Below are 27129 nucleotides of genomic sequence, written 5' to 3' on the forward strand. Positions count from 1 at the left end.
CTCACTGAGCAGCAGTGAATACACGAATGTGCCGTTAGCTTGTACACAGGGCTCACTGAGCAGCAGTGAATACACAAATGTGCTGTTAGCTTGTACACAGGGCTCACTGAGCAGCAGTGAATACACAAATGTGCCGTTAGCTTGTACACAGGGCTCACTCAGCAGCAGTAAATACATTAATGTACCATTGGCTCATGCACAGGGCTCACTCAGCAGCAGTGAATACACAAATGTGCTGTTAGCTTGTGAACAGGGCTCAATCAGCAGCAGTGAATTTACAAATGTATAGTTAGCTTGTACACAGGGCTCACTCAGCAGCAGTGAATATATTATAGTACCATTGGCTCATGCACAGGGCTCACTCAGCAGCAGTGAATACATGAATGTGCCATTAGCTTGTGCACAGGGCGCACCGAGCAGCAGAGAATGCACTAATGAACTGTTTGCTTGTGCATAATGCTCAGTCTGCAGCAGTAAATACACAAATGTGCCGTTAGCTTGTACACAGGGCTCACTGAGCAGCAGTGAATAAACGAATGTGCCGTTAGCTTGTACACAGGGCTCACTGAGCAGCAGTGAATACACGAATGTGCTGTTAGCTTGTACACAGGGCTCACTGAGCAGCAGTGAATACACAAATGTGCCGTCAGCTTGTACACAGGGCTCACTCAGCAGCAGTGAATATATTATAGTACCATTGGCTCATGCACAGGGCTCACTCAGCAGCAGTGAATACACAAATGTGCCGTTAGCTTGTACACAGGGCTCACTGAGCAGCAGTGAATACACGAATGTGCCGTTAGCTTGTACACAGGGCTCACTGAGCAGCAGTGAATACACGAATGTGCTGTTAGCTTGTACACAGGGCTCACTGAGCAGCAGTGAATACACAAATGTGCCGTCAGCTTGTACACAGGGCTCACTGAGCAGCAGTGAATACACAAATGTGGCGTTAGCTTGTACACAGGGCTCACTCAGCAGCAGTGAATATATTATAGTACCATTGGCTCATGCACAGGGCTCACTCAGCAGCAGTGAATACACAAATGTGCCGTTAGCTTGTACACAGGGCTCACTGAGCAGCAGTGAATACACGAATGTGCCGTTAGCTTGTACACAGGGCTCACTGAGCAGCAGTGAATACACAAATGTGCTGTTAGCTTGTACACAGGGCTCACTGAGCAGCAGTGAATACACAAATGTGGCGTTAGCTTGTACACAGGGCTCACTGAGCAGCAGTGAATACACGAATGTGCTGTTAGCTTGTACACAGGGCTCACTGAGCAGCAGTAAATACACGAATGTGCCGTTAGCTTGTACACAGGGCTCACTGAGCAGCAGTGAATACACGAATGTGCCGTTAGCTTGTACACAGGGCTCACTGAGCAGCAGTGAATACACGAATGTGCTGTTAGCTTGTACACAGGGCTCACTGAGCAGCAGTGAATACACGAATGTGCCGTTAGCTTGTACACAGGGCTCACTGAGCAGCAGTGAATACACGAATGTGCCGTTAGCTTGTACACAGGGCTCACTGAGCAGCAGTGAATACACAAATGTGCCGTTAGCTTGTACACAGGGCTCACTGAGCAGCAGTGAATACACGAATGTGCCGTTAGCTTGTACACAGGGCTCACTGAGCAGCAGTGAATACACAAATGTGCCGTTAGCTTGTACACAGGGCTCACTGAGCAGCAGTGAATACACGAATGTGTTGTTAGCTTGTACACAGGGCTCACTGAGCAGCAGTGAATACACGAATATGCCGTTAGCTTGTACACAAGGCTCACTGAGCAGCAGTGAATACACGAATGTGCCGTTAGCTTGTACACAGGGCTCACTCAGCAGCAGTGAATACACGAATGTGCCGTTAGCTTGTACACAGGGCTCACTGAGCAGCAGTGAATACACGAATGTGCCGTTAGCTTGTACACAGGGCTCACTGAGCAGCAGTGAATACACGAATGTGCTGTTAGCTTGTACACAGGGCTCACTGAGCAGCAGTGAATACACGAATGTGCCGTTAGCTTGTACACAGGGCTCACTGAGCAGCAGTGAATACACGAATGTGCTGTTAGCTTGTGCACAGGGCTCACCGAGCAGCAGTGAATACACGAATGTGCCGTTAGCTTGTACACAGGGCTCACTGAGCAGCAGTGAATACACGAATGTGCTGTTAGCTTGTACACAGGGCTCACTCAGCAGCAGTGAATACATGAATGTGCCGTTAGCTTGTACACAGGGCTCACTGAGCAGCAGTGAATACACAAATGTGCTGTTAGCTTGTACACAGGGCTCACTGAGCAGCAGTGAATACACGAATGTGCCGTTAGCTTGTACACAGGGCTCACTGAGCAGCAGTGAATACACAAATGTGCCGTTAGCTTGTGCACAGGGCTCACCGAGCAGCAGTGAATATACGAATGTGCCGTTAGCTTGTCCACAGGGCTCACCGAGCATCAGTGAATGCACTAATGAACTGTTTGCTTGTGCATAATGCTCAGTCTGCAGCAGTGAATACACTCTTCTACTTTTAGCTTTTGGACAGGGCGTATCCATGAATTTTCTAATGGTGCACAAGTGCACGATGTGCTGGAGTGGCCCTTCTAAGCATGTGTAACTCTCTGACCATTTATTTAAAGGTGCTCATCACTCCGCTCCGAGTGCGCCAGTGGCCCCACAAATGAACAAGGAGAAGACCAATGCTGCCCTACTGACGTGGGGCTCCGGGACCGACCAGCGACACCTTCCCTGCACCTTCATTCTGGAGCGGCAGGAGCTGGGCAGTGAGTCGTGGGTGCAGTGCTTTAGCACAGACTCCGCCAGCTCGGTGGAAATCTTGGGGGACAGTGTACCCCGAGAAGCCAACTACCGCTTCCGCATCTGCGCCATCAACAAGTACGGCAGGAGTGCCCACGTGGAGTTCCCTGGGAGCATGCACCTGGGTGAGTGAACATCTTCTCACACATTCACACACATACCCTGGTGGTGCTCAGCAGGTGCTTGGGGAAGTGACACACTAATAAGTGCACATACAAAGATTTTGAGTCCGCACACTCACACGCAGGGGCCTATTTACAACTGCATTTTGTACTAGTACTACTGTACCTACTTGATCATATAAAAAAGGAAAAATCATAAGAGCGGATTTATAGAGCATGGATTTTCACCCGTGAGGGTGTCCAGGCGCTGGGAGAATAGCTGCTAAAGGACTCAGTTGAACAGCCAGGTCCTGAGTCCTTTCCTTAATTCCAAAAGAGAGGATGAGGTCCACAGGTGAAGGGGGAGGTTGTTCAAGGGTTTTATTGTGAGGTACGAGAAGGAGCATCCTTCACTTTTGTTTTGCAGATGCAGGGGTTGTGCGTGAGGGAGAGGGAGGTGGGGTGCAGCAGTCTGGAGGGTTGGTGGAAATTGAGGCGGTGGTTAATGTATGCTGGTCGACATCAGGCAGTAGAGCAGATCCTGCCGTATAACTTTCCCCCAGACAGAGAGGGCTGAAGTTCCTCACAGCATTGAACTTTCAACGAACATTTCTAACAATGGAGAAGTGATGATTTCGAGGGCCGCATTACAAAATGCGCCCCGGGTGTGCAACGGGCATGAGCGCTTGCTTGGCGCACCTCTGGGGCACGTTGGTATTACAGAAGGATCCGCGGACGCTTGCGTGGCTCCTTTTGTAATAATGATATTATCCAGTATTAGGGGTGTCTTTCATAGATTCACATGCCTGAATCATTCCCCGTCGTCGAGACGGGAGCCTCTGGTACATAGAAAAGTAATGTACTATAGACATACATAGAGAAAATAGGCCTAAGGGCCTCACCTTAGTAGCCTATCCTTGTCCTTATGTAAAAAGGACCAAACTCTTAGAGCCAGCCAATCAGCTATGACCTCCCTCTAGAACCTTCCTGGCAGGAGCCTCAGTCCCTCAGATTTTCTACCGCACGTTGTGCTAGGGAGTCTCCAGCCTGAGTTCTCCTCAGGATCTCTTCAAAACCAACTTGTTCACTTTTAAAAGTGAGTTCTTTCTTCAAAATCTCCAACAGGATTACTTCAAGCCACTTATCACTGCAGTAAGTGATTTATTTCTTCAAAATTCTGGCATGTCTGAATCGAAATTTGCCTAGCTTACGTAACGGTAAGTTTCAATTCTATTAAGGACACGGAGGCGAGGATTATGCTATATCTTCCTTCGCTTTATTAACATAAAGAAACCACAGCAGCTCAGGAAAAGATACAATAAGAACAAAAAATGCTTTAAACATAAAGCATTGACGTAATGTTCAACAAAAAATCAACAACTCCCAAGAGTCTCTTTGCTTATAATAATAGTCCATAGTCCTTCGTCTCTGTCCATCATCACTATATAACCGGACTTCCCATCATCTTCCTCCTCTTTCTTCGCGCAGATCACGCTTAAGCCTCATTGGTCCTGTTTAGCACCGTCGTTGCCTGCCAAAAAAGGAACAGCATCAGCGAGGTGGCCCAGGAAAAATGCGACAACAAGGCGAGGAGCATTCAGTGAACAACACAGTACCGACAACGTAAAGGAAAACGCTTTACTTACTGCCATACGGGTGGGTAGAGACACCACCGTAGTCCGGGTGGGATAATCCTCGCCTCCGTGTCCTTAATAGAATTGAAACTTACCGTTACGTAAGCTAGGCAAATTTCGATTCTATGTCAGGACCGGAGGCTTCAGATTATGCTAATTTAAAGCTTACTTACCACCAACTGAGCCAAATCCACCACCGGCTTAAAATAAAACCTCTTGAAGGTGGAATCCGAGGACCAGTCCGCCGCTCGCATAAGGTCCTCCAGACGAGCACCCACCGAGAATGCCTTAGAGGCCATGGCCCCCCTGGCGGAGTGTGCTCCAAAGAGAGAAGTATTGATGCCCGCTTCCTGCATGACCCAACGCACCCACCGAGCAATAGTGGGAGAGGAGACAGCTTTGTGTGGCTTCCGCAGGGCAATCAACAACTGACGCTCGCCCGGAGGGCGCAGATCCAAGGTCAGGTCCTCATATGCTTTGAGGCATTGCACGACACACAACTTAGGAGTGTCAGTAAAGGCTGGATAAGAAATGGAACGCGACGACGTCTTAGTGCGTCGGCCCACCGTAAAGGTAACCCCATCCGGGGAGAAAATGCGTGCAGAAACATCCAGCGCGCGCACGTCCGAGACGCGCCTACAAGAGACCAGACATAACAACATGGCTAATTTCGCCGAGAGCTCCTTAAGAGACAGATAAGAATTCGCTGGCCACGACAGGAACAGATTCAGAACCAAATTGACGTCCCAAAGGACGGAGTACCTGGGTTCCGGCGGCAGTGCGAGGCGAACCGCTCGCAGAAGCCGGCACACAAAAGGGTGTTCCCCTACCGGATGGCCATCGATGTTATCGTGGCCCGCAGAAATCGCCGACCGGATAGCATTGATCGTCCTATACGCTAAACCCTTGTCGGCCAAATGAGCCAGGAAATTCAGCACGGGAACAAGGCCGGCGACCATGGGATCCAAATCCCTTCGTAAACACCAACGCATCCACTTAAGCCAAGCGGATCTGTAACGCTTCGTCGTACTATCGGCCCATGCTTTGGAGAGCAAGTGCGCAGCTGACCCCGAAAGGCCCGGGAGCGTCCAGCGTCTCCTGAGAGCCTCCACGCCACGAGGCGGAGAGTGTTCTGCATGACGAGAGGGTGAGGTTCCTGATCCGGGCTCGTCAGGAGCAGAGGAAACAGGGGGAGTAGGATTGGAAAATCCCAAGAAAGTTCCAGAAGAACCGGAAACCATACTTGAGACCTCCACAGCGGTGTAACCAACACCAGTTCCGCACCCTGGCGGCGTATTTGAGCCGCCGTTCGCATGATCATGGAGAACGGGGGAAACGCAAACGGCTGTTCCCGACTCCAATCCTGCAAGAACGCGTCCGTGGCCTCTGCCAGAGGGTCCGGCCTCCAGCTGTAGAACCGCGGCAGCTGGTGGTCGAGACGGGACGCGAAGAGGTCCACCGAGAAGGGGCCCCAGAGGGAGTGCAGCCACCGGAAGACTCCCGGATCCAGTTTCCACTGGCTGGCATCCCTGAGATGTCGAGAGTGCCAATCCGCTACCTGATTGCACTGGCCCGGCAGATACTCCGCCGTCACCGCAATGTGACGAGACAGGCAATAATCCCAGAAGTCCTTCGCTAAGTCCGCCAAGGCGCGGGACCGAGGACCTCCTAGGTGGTTCACATACCGGACCGCCGAAATATTGTCCATCCGTAGCAGGACACAAGCCTTGATTGAATCTTTGGTCCAACAGCGAACTGCGAAGGAGCCCGCAAGGAGCTCCAAACAATTGATATGCAATTGTTGTTCTTCTGATGACCAGGCGCCGCCGGTGGAAAAATCCCCGCACCGGGCGCCCCAGCCCGACCTGCTGGCGTCGGACTCTATGATCAGGTCCGGAGCCGAACCGAAGATCGCTCGCCCATTCCATGCCTCCATGTGAGACAGCCACCATGACATTTCCTCCTTCACTTCGTCCGTGAGAGGGACCCACTGATCGTAACACATCCCACGGCGCAAATGCTGCGCCTTCAGGCGCTGAAGAGCCCTGTAGTGCAGCGGGCCCGGGAAAATCGCCTGGATGGAGGACGACAGAAGACCCACCACCTTGGCGACATGGCGCAGTGACGTACGATCCTTCGCGATCGTCTGCCGGAGCAGGTGTCGTATCTTTGCGACCTTCCGACCCGGCAGGCTCAAGACCGCCTGTACCGAGTCCACCACGAAACCCAAAAAGGTGATCTGCTGAGTGGGAACCAAAACCGACTTGGAGCCGTTGATGACGAACCCCAGTCTCTGAAGCAGGCCGACAGCTTGACGCAGCTGTCCCGCCAGTACCTCTGGGCACTGTCCCATGAGGAGGATGTCGTCTAAGTATACTAACATCCGGACCCCCTGACTTCTGAGAAACTCCACTACCGGGTGGAGGACCTTCGTGAAGCACCACAGGGCCGACGAGAGACCGAACGGTAGGGCGGTGAATTCGAACACCTTGCCGTTCCACAGGAATTGTAGGAAACGACGATGAGGGGGGTGGATGGGAACGACCAAGTAGGCATCCTTGAGATCCAGTCGCACCATCCAATCCCGAGGGAGGAGCACGTCCCGAAGGAGGTGGATCCCCTCCATCTTGAAGTGACGGTAGACCAACCACCCATTGAACTCCTTGAGATTGATCACAGGCCTCTTGCCCCCATCCGTCTTGTCTACCAAGAAGACGTTGCTGAGGAACCCACGTGGGTGGCGCGTTGATAGACGGATGGCTCCCTTGCGCAGCAAGTCTGAGACCTCTTCGTCTATCAAGCGCGCGTCGGAATCTGCAAAAACCATAGGGCGCGGGGGCCTCACCTGAGTTGGCTGGTCGTAAAACTCTATATGGAAACCTCTCACAGTTTGCAAAACCCAAGCATCGGCAGTGAGTAATTCCCACTCCCCGTAAAAGCTTGCCAGCCGCCCCCCAATCGGCACGTGATCTAAGCAAAGTACACTTACCGGGGGCATTTCCTTGTCCGGAGTTCTTCTTGAACCCTCTGCCACCATAGCGTTGTCCCCTGGTGGGGTAGAAGTTGGTGTAGTTGGCCGAGGTCTGGTACTGACCTCTTCCGGAGCCTTGTCCACGGTTGTTGGTCTGCTGACCACGGCCGATCGCGCGGCCCCTGCCGCGACCGGCCCCTCCAGAAAAACGCTGGTGGAACACCCTCTTGATGCTGGACTGGGCCTTGTCCAGCGACGTGAACGTATTCACGAACTTTCCCAGCTCGCGGATGAAAGGCTCACCGAAGAGGCCACCCTGGGCCACGGCACCTGCCTCCGACGAGGCCAGGTCCCCCAGCTTCGGATCCAGCTTGATAAGGAGCGAACGCCGCCTCTCCGTGGATAGGGCACAGTTGGCGTTGCCCAAAAATACGATCACCCTCTGGGCCCAGTTGGAGAGCACCTCCGGTGAAATGGCGGTGCCATTCGCTCGGGCCTCCTCCGCCATATCGAGGATCTTCGTGGCGGGCCCGACCGCATCCAACAGCTTGTCCTGGCAGGCCCGCCAGGACCGGTCGATCCCCTTCCTGGGGTCCTTCATGAATTTCGCCAGGAAGGTGGCCATCTTGGGGTCCAATTCTGGTGTCATGGCCACTTTCCCTTCCAGTGTAGGCCGAGGGCATTCCCCGCGCAAGCAACCCCTCGCCTCCTTCTCCAGGGGCTTGCGCAGTCTGCCCGCGACAAACTTCGCCACCGTCTCCCCCGGGGCCCAGGCCGCGGAACGGGGGTGGACGATCTCGTCCGGGTCCAGCATGCCCGACTCGTCTCGGGGCATCTCCTTCGCTGAAGGTGCCAGAAGCCAAGAACGGGTCGACTCCCCGTCGTCATCCGTGTCCGGAGAGTCGTAGATCGGGGAGGCGGGCGCAGTAGACACGTCGCCCGAAGTGCCAGGGTCCACCAAGGGCGCCGGAGGCACCGCCGTCGCCTTAGCCAGGAAGGCGTCGCGAAGTCGCTCGAAAGCGCCCTTGTCCACGCCTTGGGCCTCCGATGAAGGTCCCTCACCACGGGGTCTCTTCGGAGCGGGTGGCAACCCGCCGGACGTCCCCGGGAGTTCGGGGGACGGAGGCACCTGTGCCGCTGCCAGCTTCGCACACTCCTCCACGATGCGGGCAGAAAGGCGGTCCTCCATGGGCCCTACCACCTCCGTCACGCAACGATAGATGGAGTTGTCCACCGCCTGATAAAACTCATCATCCTGCAGATAGGGGCAGGCCTCCTCATCGTACTCCCCTTCCATCTCGGAACCAAGGGGCAAATGCGGGGCACCCAAGAGGGCGGCAACCGAGAAAGTTCTCGAATGTGGGCAGGCCCAGCGGCTGCGATCACGTTTTGGGCCAGCTGACGTGGCAGGTGGGCTGCACCAACCCCCAAGCGCGCAGACCCTCCTCGCCGGGACCGGGTCTACGTACCCCTCAAGCGCGCTAGGCCACACACGGGAAAGAGGTGCACAGATCTCGCCCGAGGGCGATTCACGCGGTCAGAACCGCTATACAGACCCCAGAGGGCGTCAAATTGGTAAAGTACAGACCCGGATCACCAGGTGTCAGAGGGGTACGCGAGGGTCGGCCCCTGCGCAAGCAGACCCCACGGCGTGGCTCCTCGCACTGCGGAGGCGCGCCGGAGGGTCGGCGAGACGACAGGCCGCCCCCTTGCGGTCTATGTACACACCGCACACAAGTGGGAATAAAGTCGCGTAGGAACGATAGAACGTTCCCGCAACCGGGGACTCTGAAAGGGAATAAACCATGCAAGGAGTCCCCAAAGACCGCACACAAGACAATCAATCACAATAAAAAGAAGTCGAAATAGAAAAGCACTTATCTGGCTGCGGGAGCAGCGAAGAAAGAGGAGGAAGATGATGGGAAGTCCGGTTATATAGTGATGATGGACAGAGACGAAGGACTATGGACTATTATTATAAGCAAAGAGACTCTTGGGAGTTGTTGATTTTTTGTTGAACATTACGTCAATGCTTTATGTTTAAAGCATTTTTTGTTCTTATTATATCTTTTCCTGAGCTGCTGTGGTTTCTTTATGTTAATAAAGCGAAGGAAGATATAGCATAATCTGAAGCCTCCGGTCCTGACATAGAATCCCAGAAGAAAGCCCTTTTCAGGGCCTGCTCTTCATGTGGGAAGAAAAGGCTACATGTTGAAGATAAGCATGCCCTATGCTTATATTGCCTTTATCCAGACCACGTCCCTAAAGACTGTAAGATATGTAGGTCTTTCCCTAACAAGACCTTGAGGGGCAGAGAAGGTCGCCTGCTCATCTGGCTGGACAGGCTTAAAGAGAGGGAAAATGTGGAATCTTCAGAGGGGAGCATTTCAATTACCTCAGAAATCTTCCTGAAGAGGCCAAGGGTGGTTTCCCCTGGCCCCTCAGACACTCCTCCTATGAAGGCACAAAAGAAGTCTTCAGAGGCAAGATCGACAAAATCTTCAGTGTCTGTAAAGGATTCTCAGACTTTTAAGAAGCATACACAGTCGTCCAGCAGGCTAGCGACATCCTCTTCTGCACAAAAAAGACTTGTGGCGCCAGTTTACGTCTCCACAGCGACTACGACTGTGTCGACGACAACAGCGTCGTCGGTTTTCTCATCGACGACGACAACTCCTTCATCTTCGTCAGCAGGTAAACCTATTCCATCTATAATACTGCTGAAACCGTCGTCGACGTCCAAAACCCCGTCGACCACGAAGATTGTCCCGTCGACGAAGAGCCCCCCGACGACGGGAATGTTGACGACGATGACGTCGACGACGAAGACGGCGACAACGAAATCACCGTCGACGAGGAATGAAGCGTCGACGAGCGCATCGTCAACGAAGGTGTCGTCGACGATGAAAATATCGTCTACGGAGGCACCGTCGACGAAGGTCATGCCGTCGACCAGGGCACCGTCGACAGGGGAATCGTCGTCGACATTGGCCATTACTGAGCCGTGGAGAAAATCCAAGCTGGTAGAAACGTCGTCTCTGACCCTGCCACCGTCGACAACACCAGAGACGACGGCAGGGGCTCCTGCAAAAGGTTCTGCGTCTGGCAAACTGACCAAGAAGCAGATTACACCAGAAACAACGTCACCAAGTAAGGTGCAAACTCAGTTGCCTACGGACATTCTCCAGAGTGAAGAATCTGAAGAAGAAGAACTCCTGGATCAGGCTACTTCTATTTCAGACCTTCACGTGAAATGTCAGAGCACGGACGAGGAACAGGAGGAAATGAGCTACCAGGAACACTCTTTCCAAGCTCATGTTCGCACAGAGGTCACCCCGATGGTGTGCCTTCCCGTTTCAATTGTAAATGACCTTAAATACCTTATCCAGGACTACAAACAACGTTTCCCGGAAACACCGGCAACTGAGACAGGGGTCCCGACGCCTGCTACAAATACACCAGCGGCAGCCCCAGAACAGACACGGCCAGCTCCTCAGGCCCGCCATGAGAGAGTACCACCTCAGGTGATTGAATCATCAGATGAGGAGGCTGAAGAACTGGAAGAGGGGGAAGTACAAGAAATCCAGACGAACCACGAAGAGGTGGAAGAGTATGTGGCATCTTCCCCAGCTTCACCCCAACCACGCCAGGCAGATTCACCACCAGTGGACATTGGCTGCTTCCATAGAATAGTGGAAAGAGCAGCAAAGCGATTTCATATGGTGATGGAATCAACGAGACAGAGTGCTTCTTACATGACTTCAAGGAGCAAACAAAGAAGACAACGAAGTCTATCCCAATAATAGAATTTCTCTGGGACCAGGGAAAGAAACTGATGATGACGCCGGCCTCTGTACCTGCGGTTGTTCCACGCCTGGATAAAAAATACAAGGCTCCAACCACTGCGGCAGCTTGCCTTAATGGGCACCCGAAACCGGATTCGGTTGTGACCCAGGCGGCCCAAAAGAATTCTCGCAACCCTTCCTCTCCTCTGTCAGCCCCACCGGACAAGGAAGGCAGGAAGTTGGACACAATCGGTAAACGGTTTACAACAACATCGGCCATGACCATCAAGGTGGCCAACTCCATAGCCCTGTTGGGGCGTTATAACCGCCAGCTCTGGGAAGATATAGTCCCATATATAGCGGAACTGCCAGACACAGTTCAGGAGGAGGTCAAGGCTCTGCTTACGGAGGGTCAAACCTCGGCAGCTGAGATCATTGATTGTGCCATAGATGCAGCCATGACGGGCTTTCGACAACTAGCTGGGGCAGCAGTCCTGCGCCGTCAGGGATGGCTTAAGGCAACATCATTCAGACAAGAGGTGCAGACAAAGGTGCTGGACATGCCCTTCGACGGCCAACACCTTTTCGGGGACAAGATTGACGAGGCGCTCCAAGCGATCAAGAAAGACAGGCAAGGAACAAGTGCTTTCGAGGCAACAAATCCAGGGGCCAGTCCTCCTACAGGGGATCCTATCAAAATAGGTCCTCGTATTCCTACCAGAATAAATCCCAGTGCCAACAGAAGCAGCAACAAGGTTGTCAGACTTCTTATGGGATATCAAACTTCAGGGGCAAAAACCAGAAGAGGGGCACTGGCGGACGCCAGTGACCAATTACTCCAGCCAGTCCAGCAACTATATCCCTCATTAAATATTGGAGGAAAATTGACCCATTTCCTAGACAATTGGCATCTCATCACCACAGATCGGTGGGGACTCTAATTAATAAGATTCGGCCATTCCCTGGAATTCACCACCATCCCACCTGCAACCCCTCCCCGCAGGCTTCCGCACAAACATCTACGCCTGCTTCTCCAGGAAATATCTGCGATGTTGAAGAAAGGAGCGATCGAACGAGTTCCATCGTCTCTAAGAGGGAAAGGATTCTATTCCCGCTTCTTTCTTATACGCAAGAAGGAGAAAAAGTGGAGGCCCATTCTAGACCTCAGGGCACTCAACTCTTTCCTGAAGAGTCAGTCGTTCAGGATGGTGACGATCCAAGAAATACTGGGCATACTGGAAAAAGGAGATTTTATGACATCTTTGGATCTCCAGGATGCCTACTACCACATCCCGATCCTCAAGGGTCACAGAAAATTCCTGAGATTCGAGGTGGCAGGACAGCACTACCAATTCAAAGTCCTACCGTTTGGCCTCAAATCCGCTCCGCAGATTTTCACCAAGTGCCTTTCACCTGTGGCAGCTTTCCTGCGTCAAATGGGTCACCAAGTCTTCCCCTACCTCGACGACTGGCTGGTAAAGGCACCTTCAGCTGCAGGCGTGACCGAATCCTCCAACGCCTGCACCAATCTTTTTCAGCAGCTAGGATTAACTCTCAATCACGAGAAATCCTGCATGACCCCAACAAGAAACATCACCTTCCTCGGGGCGTCCTTGAACACGGAGTGCGCAAGGGCATTTCCTTCAGAGGACAGGAAAAACAAAATAATATCTCTGGCCACGGCTGTGGCATCAAGGAAGTCCCTAAAAGTTCGAACCTACAATTCACTGCTAGGAATGATGTCTTCTTGTATACTCCTCATCCCTCACTGCAGACTCAGGATGCGCCCATTGCAAGAAGCCCTCACGAACCAATGGACACAGAGTACAGGTTCTTTCGAGGACATTGTGAAGATAACACCACAAATATCCAAGAGTCTAGAATGGTGGTGAAATCACAAGAATTTGTCTATAGGACTGCCATTCCTACTTCCAGGAACACCTCTGGTGATCACCAAGGATGCCTCCCTAGAAGTCTGGGGAGCTGTCCTCCAGGACCTCCGAATAAGCGGCAAATGGACAAATCAGGAGAAGCAACTCCATATCAATCTTCTGGAACTGAGGGCTGTGTATCTGGCACTACAAGCCTTTTTACCACGCATCCAGAACTCCCAGGTGCTCGTCAGAACGGACAACACCACGAAGATGCACTATCTCAACAAACAGGGAGGAACTCGTTCGCTCACTCTATCACGCGAATCGCAAAAGATCTGGAACTGGCTTGTACTCCATGGGATCACGCTAAGGGAAGACTATGTCCCGGGCAAGGACAACACCATTGCGGACGCCCTAAGCAGACAGAAATCCCTCTCCCACGAATGGGAGCTCGACAAGAGTACGCTGGATCACATATTCTCAGAATGGGGAGTCCCAGGAATCGACCTGTTTGCCACCAAGGAGAACGCCAAATGCCCAAACTACGCAAGCTGGCGTCCCCACCCAAGGTCACTCGGAAATGCTTTTTCCATCGGTTGGTTCAGCGTATTTGCGTACGCTTTTCCACCATTTCCGATGATTCCCAGGGTCCTCAGGAAGATGAAGGCGGAGCCTTGTACCCTGATCCTAATTGCCCCGTTCTGGCCGAGGCAGCACTGGTTCTCGGATCTTCATCGCCTCTCCATCAGGACACCGATTCGTCTGAAGCAGCACCCGAACCTGCTGACAATGTCCAACGGGCAGGTGCAACACCCGAACCTGCAATCGCTCAGGTTATCGGCCTGGCTCCTGAGCACAGAGAGTTCTGTCATCTGAACATCCCGCAGGAATGCAGGGACGTGCTGGCAAAAGCAAGAGCGGACAGTACCAACAAAACGTACTCTCTAAAATGGAAACGATTCTGCATATGGTGTTTAGAGAAAGGCCTGAGACCACTCCATATCACACCCGAACAGATATTGCCATATCTACTGCTTTTGGCACAGTCGGGACTGGCGCATGCATCCATAAAGGTGCATTTGGCGGCCATTTCACGATTCACCAGGACTTTCAAAGGACCGTCTCTTTGGTCCAATAGGCTTATCAAGCAGTTCCTAAAGGGACTATATAGATCCTTCCCAAGACCTAGAAAGGTCCCACCGACATGGCACCTCAATTTAGTCCTCAACCAACTCATGAAGCACCCTTTTGAGCCCATTCATCGAGCATCCATCAAGTACATCTCATGGAAGACGGCTCTGCTGCTCGCTCTAACATCTGCTAGGAGAGTAAGCGAGCTGCAGGCTCTATCCATTCAGGAACCCTTCATGCAGTTCAAACAGGACAGGGTGGTGCTGAGTACAAATCCCAAGTTCATACCGAAAGTGCCTTCAGACTTTCACCTTAATGAACCAATGGTTCTACGTTCTTTCTTTGCAAACCCTACCACCGCAGCAGAAAGGACGCTACACTCCTTGGGCATCAAAAGGTGTCTAAAGTTTTACATAGACAAAACAAAGAGTTTCAGGAAGTCATCACAGCTATTTGTGGCCTACAGTAGGCCAAGGATGGGTATGCCTCTAACGAAACAGAGCATCTCAAGGTGGATCTCCTCAGCGATAGCATTCTGCCATGACAGGGCCGGACGGCCTTTGAGTGCTAATGTTAAAGCGGATTCCACCAGAGCGATGTCCACATCAGCAGCGCTGTTCGCTGGAGTGCCGATTTTGGACATATGTAGAGCGGCGACGTGGAAGTCACCGCACACCTTCTCCAGACACTACTGCCTGGATGCTGAACTTCTGAAGGATGCAGCAGTGGGCCAGGCGGTGCTTCGCCATCTATTCCAGTGAGGTGAGCCTTCCAACATCCCGCCATCCTGGTATGCACATCTCTTGCTGTTATGATATATTGATATATACTAATGTTTTAAAGTCTCATGGTAATATGTGTATTATCTAAAATGACTATGTAGCATGATTACATCAGAAATGTGCATAATGTATTGCTGACTACTCTGATTCAGGCATGTGAATCTATGAAAGACACCCATAATACTGGATAAGAAACGCGTTACTTACCTGTAACAGCAGTTATCCAGTATTTTGTCTTTCATAGATTCACATGCAACCCTCCCGCCTCCCCTGGAAGGACTCACGTTTCTCTCTAACTGTATTACGCCTACCTAGCTTGGTGCGTACAAAAATCTGAGGGACTGAGGCGCCTGCCAGGAAGGTTCTAGAGGGAGGTCATAGCTGATTGGCTGGCTCTAAGAGTTTGGTCCTTTTTACATAAGGATAAGGATAGGCTACTAAGGTGAGGCCCTTAGGCCTATTTTCTCTATGTATGTCTATAGGACATTACTTTTCTATGTACCGGAGGCTCCCGTCTCGACGACGGGGAATGATTCAGGCATGTGAATCTATGAAAGACACCAATACTGGATAACTGCTGTTACAGGTAAGTAACGCGTTTCTTGCTGTTGCACATGGTGCACTATCGTGAGAGGGCATTCCCTCATTTGTGTGGAGGCGTGGTCGGATGTAAATGAGGGAATCACTTTATCTATGCACCTGTGCCATATTACCAATGTGGGCGCAGAGGCATCCATGGCCTTGAGAGGCACACTGACAGTGCACCACGAAAAGGTTGAGCACTGTCAGTGTGCCCCCTGTGGGCAGCTCTCTTTAGGGATGAAAGGGGAGTCTCATTGCTGCCCAGTCATCCCCTTGCTGGTGAGTGCAGTCACTCACTACACCCTTCTGCAAAGGGATCTCCAATCGCGCTTGAAAATGCAGGCGAGCTGCCGTCTGCACTGTCCAACATGTGCAGCTTTTAAAAGCTGCTCCGTATTTTACTTGAATGCGCTGCCCCAGAGCAACGTGAGTTCATCGCTGCTGTGAGGGCAGCACATGTATCACAATAGGGTGCATTTTACCTGTTTGCACCCGGCACACATGTTTAAAGGTGTGCCATTGTGCAAACAGGACAAATTTACCCTTTAAGAAATACGGGCCTAGGTAAAGACTCCATATGATTCTCTTCAAACCTCCCTTTCTCAGCTTGTAAACAAATACGTTAACTTCTCTTTGCTCTACGGTCATCATTTATACCACATTTATTCCAACATCTGATCTCAACCACCCTCCAATGACTAAAACATAAGCCTGTCTCTCAGAGAACTTTCACTTCAACACCTGTTCCCCTCTGTCTGCCTTCCAACTAGTGCCACCCATCCTAACCCGAGATATCATCTCCAAACCACCTACAACACCCAACATGAGGCTAGGCCATTAATAAGATTTGCACTTCAATGACCGAAAACCCACAAACAACTGAACCCACATGGGCCTCCCCAGCTTCCATCCAGATACCATCACTTCTGCTGTAATCCCGCCGAATCTAGCCCATGCTCGATCCGTCCTACGCATTCCCTACCTGCTGTAACACCACGCCCCAAGCAGCAGACATGCTCTTGTAGCGACACCAAATAACTGTACCAGAACCAAGCAACACTGAGATCCTTGCATTAGCAGATCCTGGAGCCATTCAACTCTCTTTTGTTTGGCATTAAAAACTCCAGACTCCTTCAACTGCACAATGAAGCCAGGAGTATGGAGCCCCCGTTTGAGTTTGCACTTTCATTTGCCTTCTAAGTCAACATAGTAGTCTCTTTCATCTCTCCATGCTCCACAAAATCCTCGCCCATCGGCAAGCCAACCCTTGTGTTGAGCCAACTGGATGGCCGTAACACCACCTACGTAGACTGAACAAGGAACTGATTACTAGATGCAAAGGACAGCAAACCAGGCTGCTGGATTTTGTCGAGGCCTTTCCAAACGTGAACAAACCAAGCCCCTGCCTTTCAGGAGGAGCCAAGATCAAATTCCAATTTACCCAGTTTATCTGTACAGTCCACAAAGCAGACTGGGGAGAGGCCCTGAAAGTATGCAGAAACCGACTCTTCATTTTGCTTCAGCCAAGGAATTTTGATCTTCTGTCATCCACATGACCCAACAATGGTCAATCAAGAGGATGAAAGATGAAGGCTGGTACCAGAGACTCCAAGGCCCAGGCTCTGCATCTTTATTTATTTATTTATTTATTTATTTATTTATTTATTTATGATTTATTTGAAGGTTTTATAGAGCGCATACAAGACCCTTGCAGATATCAGAGCGCTTTACATTAAGTCAGGTTAATTATACAAACAAATAAATGCAGGTAAATCACGTATACATAAAATCTTGTGCAAAGGAAAGCAGTAGGGTACATAACAAGACATACCCGTTGAATCAGGTCAAGGGTAGATAAAGTGACTAGGTTGTCTAGGTGGACCATTGTCATAATAAGGATTACTAGTGAGGGTACGATTGTTCTCAGAATTTCTTTAGTCCATGCTCAGGTGAATTTTGCCATGAGAATCGATTTTAGTTCCTTTTTGAAAGATGCAGTAGAAGAGTTCAGTCTGGTCTCTGGGGGGAATGTATTCCATATCCTGGGCGCCATCCCAGAGAAGGTTTGTTTATGTTTTCTTCTTGTTGAATCTTTGCGGTTTCAGTAGTAGGTTTTCCGCACTTCTTGAAGATCTTATCCCACCAGAGATCAACAATTTCTGTGCGAGATAGCTGGGTGGATTGTGATGTTTGGCCTTGTGCTTCATGCACGCTATTTTTACCTTGAGATCTGATGTCCATCCGCCTCAATTCAGTAAACTCATAAAGACCAAAGTCTTTCAATCACTTTGTTACTGTCTTTTTCCATCTGATTAAGGGATTAATGGCTGCTGTCAAAGAACATTGGCTTTCCCGATTAGATTCTAGCTTCGCTTGCTAACACAAAACTGTGTATTGTTTAGTCCGCTAGTGCGCTTTGGAACCGATAGGGAGCATGCAGTGGTTCATAAAGCTCCTAAATGTTTAAACAATAACAGAGGACGGGAACATCTTTCCACCGCACTTACACAACAAAGCTACTGCAGCTCTTCCTCAAATTCAGATAAATCCATCTGCCACCATCACGACACATAATATACCACCAGAAATCAAACACCACCCGTCGAAAAATACCGCAACCTCTCCACCCTAGGTCAACAGCACAATGTAACTAGTGTGGCGTAACAAAACTGGAAGGGGGGGGCCTTGCAAAGTACATGAGCTCACTCTGGAGTGCTCAGATCAGGGTACTGTGCTGGTCGCTCCCTCCCCCAGGAGCTCCGCCCCTCCTTCAACAGCAGGGGCTGCGGGGGACTCTGTTACGCCACTGTGTGACTACCATCTGACCGTGACATGTCTGTTGGCCAAAATTCAGAACAACAATAGGAGCTTCTCCCAGCCTTCTAAGGCAACACACAAGATACTAATCCCCACGGCAACTGTACACACTTCCCTCAGATGCCTAAGACCTCTAACTACTGCTCCATCCCCTGAACCCAAGGATAAGAACCATACCAAAGACCCACAAACACCACGACCAATAAAGAGGAACTCGCTGCTGAAGAAGGTCAATTGAAGATACCCTTACTTAAATAAGGCAGTAAAAACGGAGTGCTGGGACTTTAACAACACTTGAAGCCTCAACCTATCTCGGGACATCCCAACTCTAATGACACCCAGACAGGATCTAAAGACCCTCACAAGAGCCATCAGTTTCCAAACATCCGCCACCATCCATAGAATTCAGAATCAGAGGATCTCGCCCGCTTGAAATGTCCCGACTACTCTGCTGATCCATCATCTGACACGCCACCGAGATAGCGACGTGATTCACAACCACATGGGTCTCTTATCCTCATGATGAAATGCTCAACCCAGGCTTATCAGTCTCACCTAAAGACCCTCATTACAGAGGGGGTTACTCTTTATTACAACAGTGTGGAATAGATAAGATAGGTATTGCAGTGACTGTGTTCACATCACCTCCAGGTGCTGTACCGTCCTCGGGCACCTCACAAAGCAGTATTTCCCACGCCTTTTAATTGTCGTATAACTTTACACTTCAAACTTCACACGATTCCACATTGTTGGGTCCCTTCAGGCCAAATCAAGAATTCTATTGACAAGTATTTTGACTACATGATGAACTAAACCCTTCCTTCTCAAAGGACATTTTCAAAAGGGATTTCATCCAGTAATGGAGCTCTCAGCCCAAACAACTCACTTGAAATCTCTCAGCTTGTGGACAATCCCAACTTCTCACAACACTTACGGGTTCTCAGGTACAGTAAGGAGGCAACTTGGGCCTTGTGAGGTTCAAAAAAGATACCGTACAGTTGGCATGACTGGTCTGAGCACTCCTTCTCCCCATCCCTGTTGCCTCAGAAGGGCTTATACCTGATAAATAATCTCTACCTAAAGCAGCATGGGCCAGAGATCTGTGAAACTCTGGTTAATCTCTCCAGAAACAAACTCGGCATCCTAAGAGCAGCAGTCCAGATGCAGCACATCTGTCCATTGAAAGAGACACGCAACTAGAACATGGACAGAGGTATGTCCAGCATTGTAAATGTATTTGCTCCCATCGAGCATAAAATAAAAAATCCAATTACTACTCTATAGACCTTAACAAGGAAAGGAGGGGACTCCAACTGATAGAGTGTAAATGGAGGAAAACCCCCACCCACTGCAACAAACTCCACCTAAAGTAAAGAAGCGTTTTCAAGACCGATATCAGATATCTTCAAATCACAGCCTGGTCTATTTCAAAGAATTCTGCACCCCTACAAATTCCTTGTATCAGAGGAAAGATGCAAGGAAATTATCAGTATTTTTCTATAACAATATCAAAAACTTTGATCAAGATCTACCCATAGACTGTCCAATGCTCACTGACTCCAAGAAAAAATCTAACTTAATGTTCATATTTTGAACCTGTGTAGCCTGCGCACTTGAGATCAGCACAAACACGACACGTCCCTCAAGCCCCTGCCATCTGGGAAAGATCAGTTTTTCATATTATCTTTAGACCTTATTTGTCTAAAACCTGTCCTCAAAAAGCCTACATCAGACTTAACAAAGTAGTGAGTGCATGCCCCCCGCAGATCTACTGCTGTTGATTTGAAAAGGGGACCCGAGCCCAGCTGCAATCTGTCCTTGAATCCAGTACCGGATATCAAGGCAGAAACGGCCACGCGGGAACATGAGGGCAACTTGACTCACCACGTGCGATGACCATGAAGATGGCCTCCTTCTACGGACCCTCTTCTCATAGGATCTGACAAAGAATGAACATGGAAGGGAATGTTCTCACTGACCTTAGTCTTAAGATTGTATTAGAACACCATGAGCAAAAATGAAACATGCCTCCTGAAAAAAGATCAAATTAACCTTAAATTGCAGGTTCCTCGATGGCTTTTTTCCAGCCCCTCTACTATGCCAAGGTTGAGCCCCTGGATGAACTCCTGGAAGAGTTGGTCACTGTTGGACTTGGCCTTCTCCCCCGAAATTTTTCGCTTTTGCCCCCCTAATTTGAAATGTCTCCCCCATGGTAATAAACCTGTATAGGCCATGTGTGGTGTGAGACACCTTGTTAATATGGAATGTCATGTAATGGTGTGAGCAATTGTAAATTTCCCCCATTGTGTAAAATGTACCCTGGTAAAATGCTGTGTTTTTAAAATGGATGCCCAGGCTATGTGTGTGCCACCTGACTGCAGGAGGTTAGCAGTCTAGTGGTTAGGTACCCAGTCACCCCTAGCTTTTGGAGGGAAAGCCTGGCACCCAGGGTGCTCAACCCCTCCCCTTTAGCCAGTTTAGGCCAGCTTTGCCAACATTCTAGAAGGTTCTGGCACTTCCTGGGAGGAGGGTATAAGTAAGGGGGAAGTGCCACCATGCAGCCACACAGAGCTGGGACAGGAACGTTAGGGGACCTGCTGCGAGGTGTTACAGCCACATGGGCCTGTGAGCTGGGCCCTGCACCCTAAAACCCCCTCCTCTGCTGTCCCCAGGGCCCCTGAAGAAGGAGGGCCCACCTAGGTCCCTGTCACTATTGGGACCTTGAACCACACCAGCGCTGAGCAAGAGAAGCGTCCAGAAGGCGAGGAGTGCTGTGGACTGGAACCCCCTCACCCCCAGGAGGTGAAGAGTGTGCCCCTGGGGCTGCTGTGGACTGGAACCCCCCCAACCCCAGGAGGTGAGGAGTGTGCCCCTGGGGCTGGCTGTGGAACTGTTCGCCCCCTGTGAGGTGTGCCTGCCAGACGCTGTGCTGCGAAGCGCTATTTGGGGAGGATTGTACCCCCAAGAAGCTGTGCTGTGAGGAGCTGCCTGTTAAGCGCTATAGCTTCGAAGCGCTAGAGAAGTGAAGTGCTGCTGGCCTTTCAATCTCGATGTAATCGGCCTCCCAAGCGCTGTCCTGAGCGCTGTGCTGCGTGGGACTTTCCTGCTCCACCCCAGCGCTGTGATCCCTTGAAGCGCTGGGGCTGTGTGGCCTGAAGGAACTGTGAGGGGAATAGCGCCACGGGAGCCTACCCCTCGTTTTGGCGCGCTTGCCGCAATCTAATTAATTAATAAAAGGGAGCCTACCCCTTATTGCTGCCGTCCTCACTGCCGCAGCCCGGGGAGTGTTGGCGCTGCCTCGCGCCTGTTGTACAGAGCCGGAAATCACCGCCGCGGCCCGGCGCTACGTTGAGGAGAGCCCCGCTGTTGTGGTCATCGTTGTGGCGTCCCCCGGGACCAGGAGAGGGCCGCCGAGGGGTAGAGAGGGCCGCGTTAGGCCCTGAGGCCGCCGTCATCCTCCTCACGTGACGGGGGAGGAACGCGGCATCATTGGCCGCGCCCCCGCCCTTGCCGCGCAGCCATTGGTCCTCGCGGCCGCACCCCCTGAAGGCCGCAAGCAGATTGGCTATAGGCCGGGCGGCCCGAGGAAGAGAGACAGGGAGGCCCAGAAGGGGCAAGGGAGGTGCTGCGGGGTCCCCGTGAGCTGAGGGGAGCCCCGCGCTGAGGAAGTCGCCGGAAGAGAAGCCGTCCCCAAGCCCCGGGTCCCCATGAGAGAGGAGTGGCCCGGGTGAAGCAGGAAGCCGGTCGGAGGTATTGCGCTGGTGCGGGGCTCCCATGGTGAAGGGGGAGCCCCGATTGTGCTGCATGGGCCTGAGTGAGGCCTTGCGGGCCCCGCGTGACCCGCCCAGACCCAAGGAGGTGCCCCGGGGCTCTCAGGTGTTGAGGAGAGCCCTGCGACTCAAGTGCTGTGCGGCAGGGGCCTCGAGGGACATTGTCGGTGCCTGCCCCTACCGCAAAGGAGGACCCCGCCAGGACATCCGGAGCCCGGTGAGTGCGGGCTAGACTGTGGGAGATAGGGGGCGTGTCGGGGCATGTGGTTGATGCCCGCTCCCTGGCGACCGTTGTTGGGATCATCCTCCGAGATGGGCCTGGACAGTAGTTAAGCCCCAGTGTCAGACAGTTGCCAGGATTAATCCCTGGTTAGGGGAAAGGAAAGGCTCTGAAAGGTTATCCCAGAGTAATACCCGAGTCCCAAGGAACTGGCTATCCTGGCCTAATGACATAGTGATCCCTGGTTAAGGAAGTGCTGATTACTGGCCTACAGTAAAGTGTGTTACTGGGGTCAGTGCTGACCGCCTGATGTCCCATGTCATTTCCTTGTGCTCCCTGTTGATTGCGATCTATGATAACGCAAGTTACCCTGTGTGTTTGCCAATCTGCATGTCTAGGTCCCGGGGAGGGTTTGCCCTATGCTGAGGTTCGTAGGCCTACGGTTCTATGCCCCATGGGTTATTGTTTCCTCTAAGGCGACCCAGGGAAGAGTAATTCAAACTTAATGCTGCGACTACTGAAAGGGGTTTCATTTGAGAAAGTGTTTACATTTAATGAAATGTTTTACAGTGAAAGGAATGTTATGTCCTCATTTAATGCACTGCTTATCCCTGCTGACGGAAAGGTGTTATTTTGGCAGAAGTAACTTTATTCCTGCCTAGATCTTTACTGCCATATCCAGTCCTGCATCAGGAAGGGTCGGGGTATGCCCCATGTTAATGAGCAAGCCTTGCTGCTTTATTACAGGAGCTCCTGTCGGTGATCATGTGCTGTGAGGCCATGAAGTTTTTCCCTTACAGGGGTCGTGTTGGAGTTATAGTGCACGGCGTGTACTTATGCTAATGTTGTAATTTGCAATCACAGCCTACAACTAAGGATTAGAGCCTGAGTTGTCCCCGCCATGTTGACCCCAGGTTTAATGTCAATTTAATCACATTCTTGTTATTTCAGCCACAGACTCATGGACTCAGCCATTTTTCCCATTGCCCCCTTGTAAATAATCCCCCCTGATATACTTGGCTCTGGCGCCAGTTGGCACCCTGTTGTGATTACCACTGTTTTGCATTTTTGCCTTGCAGGTTGGAGATATACTAAACTACTTCTTTTTCCAACCAGAGGTGGTGTCCTGCCTCTTTTGTGGTGTGCCTGGTGTGTCGTCTGTGGGTACTGCATGAGTGCTTCACATGTCCTCCGTAGTTTGGCCTGCCCGCTCTGCTCCATGCTACCCCCCCCCTGGAGATTTGGCAACCCCATTTCTTACAGTCACCTAGGTCTTAATATCCACAGATGAGACACAACTTTAGGTATTAATCTGCAAAAACACAAATCGCAAAATCCTGATAAACGTCCAGGTCAAAATGCAGCACCGTATGAGGAACTAAGATTGAATTACACTAAAGCAGAATTTCTCTTTTTCTAAAGAAACAGAAGTGCAGTCTTCATGACATCTGGCTCAGTGACATCCATGAGAATTGATTTCATCCTAAAATAATCAACTCGGCTAATCGTTGGGCGTCACTTGATAAGAAGCTCAATCTGGAGTGTCTTGTCGATCATCTTTAATTTTTGGTGCTCGCTGCGTCACAAGAGACCAGTGACTCGATGACGTTGCACAGGAAGTCCCCCATAATGGGTGCTCTCTGCTGCCTGAAGGGGGTCGCGGCATCGTCAACGCATCACTCTGCTTCTTACATTTCACTCTACCTCCAGTATTACCAGATGTTCTTTCTTTAATATGCATTTTTACGACACCTCGCCAATAGAATGTGCAATGCCTAGAATCTTCCAATTACTTCATCTCCTTCTGTGGGCAACGTCATCTTCTTCTTCACCACACCCCTCATCTTCCTCATATGCTCTGCTTCAGTGCCTAGAGACTGACCTTACCGGCTGCATTGCTCAGCGCCTCACTCCCTTTCTCCCCTGGACAACATCCAAGCTTTATAAATTCTCGAATCGAGAAATACACCACATGTAAATAATTCTAGGACCCTGAACCTAGGAGGTAGATCATAAATAAATATTAGAACATTGCAAACACCTATCTATTTATTTATTTATTTATTTAACAGTTTTATATAGCGCTAGCTAGATCCAAGGGTATCATGTACAAAAGTGTGTTATACACTGTTTGCGATTCCCAGCGGGTCGCAAGGGACCTGCCTCATTAATGTTCATGAAGCAGCTCGCAATTTGCGACCCATTGGGAATGGCCGGCACTCACAGGGATGGTGGCCTGCTGCGATCAGCAGACCACTATTTATGTGACTGCTTATTAAATAAAGCATCTCTTTTATTTTGAAATGCAGCCTGTTTTCCTGAAAGGAAAATGGGATGCGTTTAATAAAGAAAAACGAAAAGTTTCCTTTTTTATTTTTTAAGAGTAGGCAGTGGTCCACTGCGCCCACATTCACAAAGGAGAGGGGTCCCTTGGGGTTCCTGTCCCATTTACAAATGGGTTACCACCTCGTTCATGGAGTTGGTAAAGTATGAATGTTTTGCAACGGCATTCCAGTTGCAAAACCTTCATACATGCCCCTGCAACTCGTTATTAGGAAGGGACGCCCTTGGCACGCCCCTTCCGAATAGCGGGTTGCAAACCCAATTTGTGATTCGGTACTAGCTTACCGAATCGCAAATTGGGCTTTGTACATTTAAAAATGCTTTTTTCAGGGTGTAAACGGTCCGATTCTGCAAATAGGGACATTTGTGAGCTGCAACATGCTTTGTACATTTGGCCCTTAGGCCCACAGGAACGAATGGAGTGGTATTGCCTAGTAGTGATTACCTAATTTTGATTGTGACTTTGTAGGAATTGCGTTTAGGTATTTTCTTACATACCATTTTGCATTCCTTAAATAATGAGTACCTAAAATTCCCTATTTAGGGAACGGAAAATAGATTTTTGATACATGTGGCCTATAGAGCGATCAAATGCAGACCGAACCATCAGGATCATGGGGATATTCAAAGCAGAATAATCCGTCACAGAGCCAGTGCTTTGGGGATATCCACTTTGGACTGGACCATCCCACCGTCAAAACGTAGGGGTGTACATATACCATGGAATCAGGAGTCTAGGAGCATATCAGATATCTAGTGCAGACTGAACCATGTCAGGGACACAGCAGGGGGAGAGCCTAGAGAGAAAACTTGGAGGACATCGGATTTGGAATAAACTATTTCAGAACAGATAAAGCGAGATGCTCAGTGCAGACTCAAGCAGCGCAAAGGCTACGGAATGAACCATCATAGCGGTAAAGCATGTGTGATATCCAGTGCAAAATGACCCAGCTCAAAGGCCCCCTGGGAACTCCCACTTGTCTGATACAAGTTCAAGCCCACAGGTGGGTGTCTTACACATGAGTGCATAGCTTTCTGAGTTATATGTACATTGCACATGTCTAGGTTATGATTTTTCGAAGTTTTAGTGTAAAATAAGGCAATATTTTGGTGGCGGATTTAGGTATGCTAAGACTTTTCCAGGGAGATACCTATATCTTGGTTGATGTCTTCGAACCCTGCCTTAAATATGCTAGGACTGGATTACAATTTAACTAAATTGAGTCCTGGAATAGGGGGAAATGATTTGGGCTGAATTTAGGAATTTAAACTTGGTTAAAGGTTTTATATAAGATGGTTCCTTAATTAATTGGTCTGCATATTTGAGTGAGTGTTATTGTGTTCTGTCCTTCTCATGGAGCCATCTATGCTTCACCCTTGAGGTCCAACCATGTTGTTCAGGACCTCTTGCTGGTGGCTGGTCTCACCTCCGCTTCTCTTCCAGTGCCATTGGCCCAGCTGCAGACCCCGCTGCATGACCTTCAGGTGAAGGAAGGTGAGGATGCAGAGTTTACGCTGGAGCTCTCCACCTCGGTCAATGGACGCTGGTTTCTCAACGGGATGCAGCTGGGTGAGGATGAGGAAGAGCACGGCGGGCGCTGCTCCATCCGGCACCGGAGGACACTTCACACACTGCTGATCCGCAAAGCGCGGCGGGAGGAGAGTGGAGCTGAGATCACCTTCGTGGCCTACGGAGTCAAGGATTCCGCAGTTCTCCGTGTCCAAGGTAAGGTGAGCGCGGTGGATGGGCAGATAGTGCATTCGTCGTAGACACCGCAGGGCATCACAGAGGTTCATTGGGTCTTTATCACACAAATATGCTTTTTTTTAAAAAATCTTTATTTTCAGTTTGTTAATCAAGAGAGGCAACTTATACATAGGTTGTTAAGGCGCCTACATCATGAGTATCTTACAAATACTGAGAATGACCGCTGACCTATAAGAAAGCCTATCCAACTTATTATCACTAGTATGACATTGAGCAATGTGTACCCCAGAACCTCCAACTTCACCCTCCACCCACCTCACCCCTAGAGCTTCCATGATAGGTAAGTTGTTTTTAATTTGTTTCCATCAACAGAGTCATGGTGATCATGCCAGCTCCCAACGGCCGTGGGGGTCTCTCTGTTCGAGGCATGTGGGCTGCTGAATTCATATCTGTGCATAGATCGCCGCCTAGTGTTGGGTCTGGATGATTGCACATTGTTGTCCTGGAAGAGTCTTCGAAGTATCACTAGATATGAATGTCAGCAGCCCTACATGCCAAGAACAGATGCATACTGGTAAGTAGCATATTCGT

At 50.4% G+C, this 27129-nt stretch overlaps 1 protein-coding gene across 3 annotated transcripts in view; it reads left to right on the forward strand.

The window, feature by feature from the left end:
* Positions 1 to 27129, forward strand: part of OBSL1 (obscurin like cytoskeletal adaptor 1) — a 548309-nt gene that overhangs the window by 164659 nt on the left and 356521 nt on the right. For all 3 annotated transcript variants that reach the window (XM_086954344.1, XM_086954343.1, XM_086954342.1), the window contains 2 exons: positions 2643 to 2945; positions 26275 to 26556. In XM_086954344.1, coding sequence (XP_086810470.1) covers positions 2643 to 2945; positions 26275 to 26556 — 585 coding nt within the window. The remainder of the gene's footprint in view (positions 1 to 2642; positions 2946 to 26274; positions 26557 to 27129) is intronic.

The sequence above is a fragment of the Lissotriton vulgaris genome, chromosome 2_1 (assembly GCF_964263255.1).
Source record: "Lissotriton vulgaris chromosome 2_1, aLisVul1.2, whole genome shotgun sequence".
NCBI classification, from domain to species: domain Eukaryota; kingdom Metazoa; phylum Chordata; class Amphibia; order Caudata; family Salamandridae; genus Lissotriton; species Lissotriton vulgaris.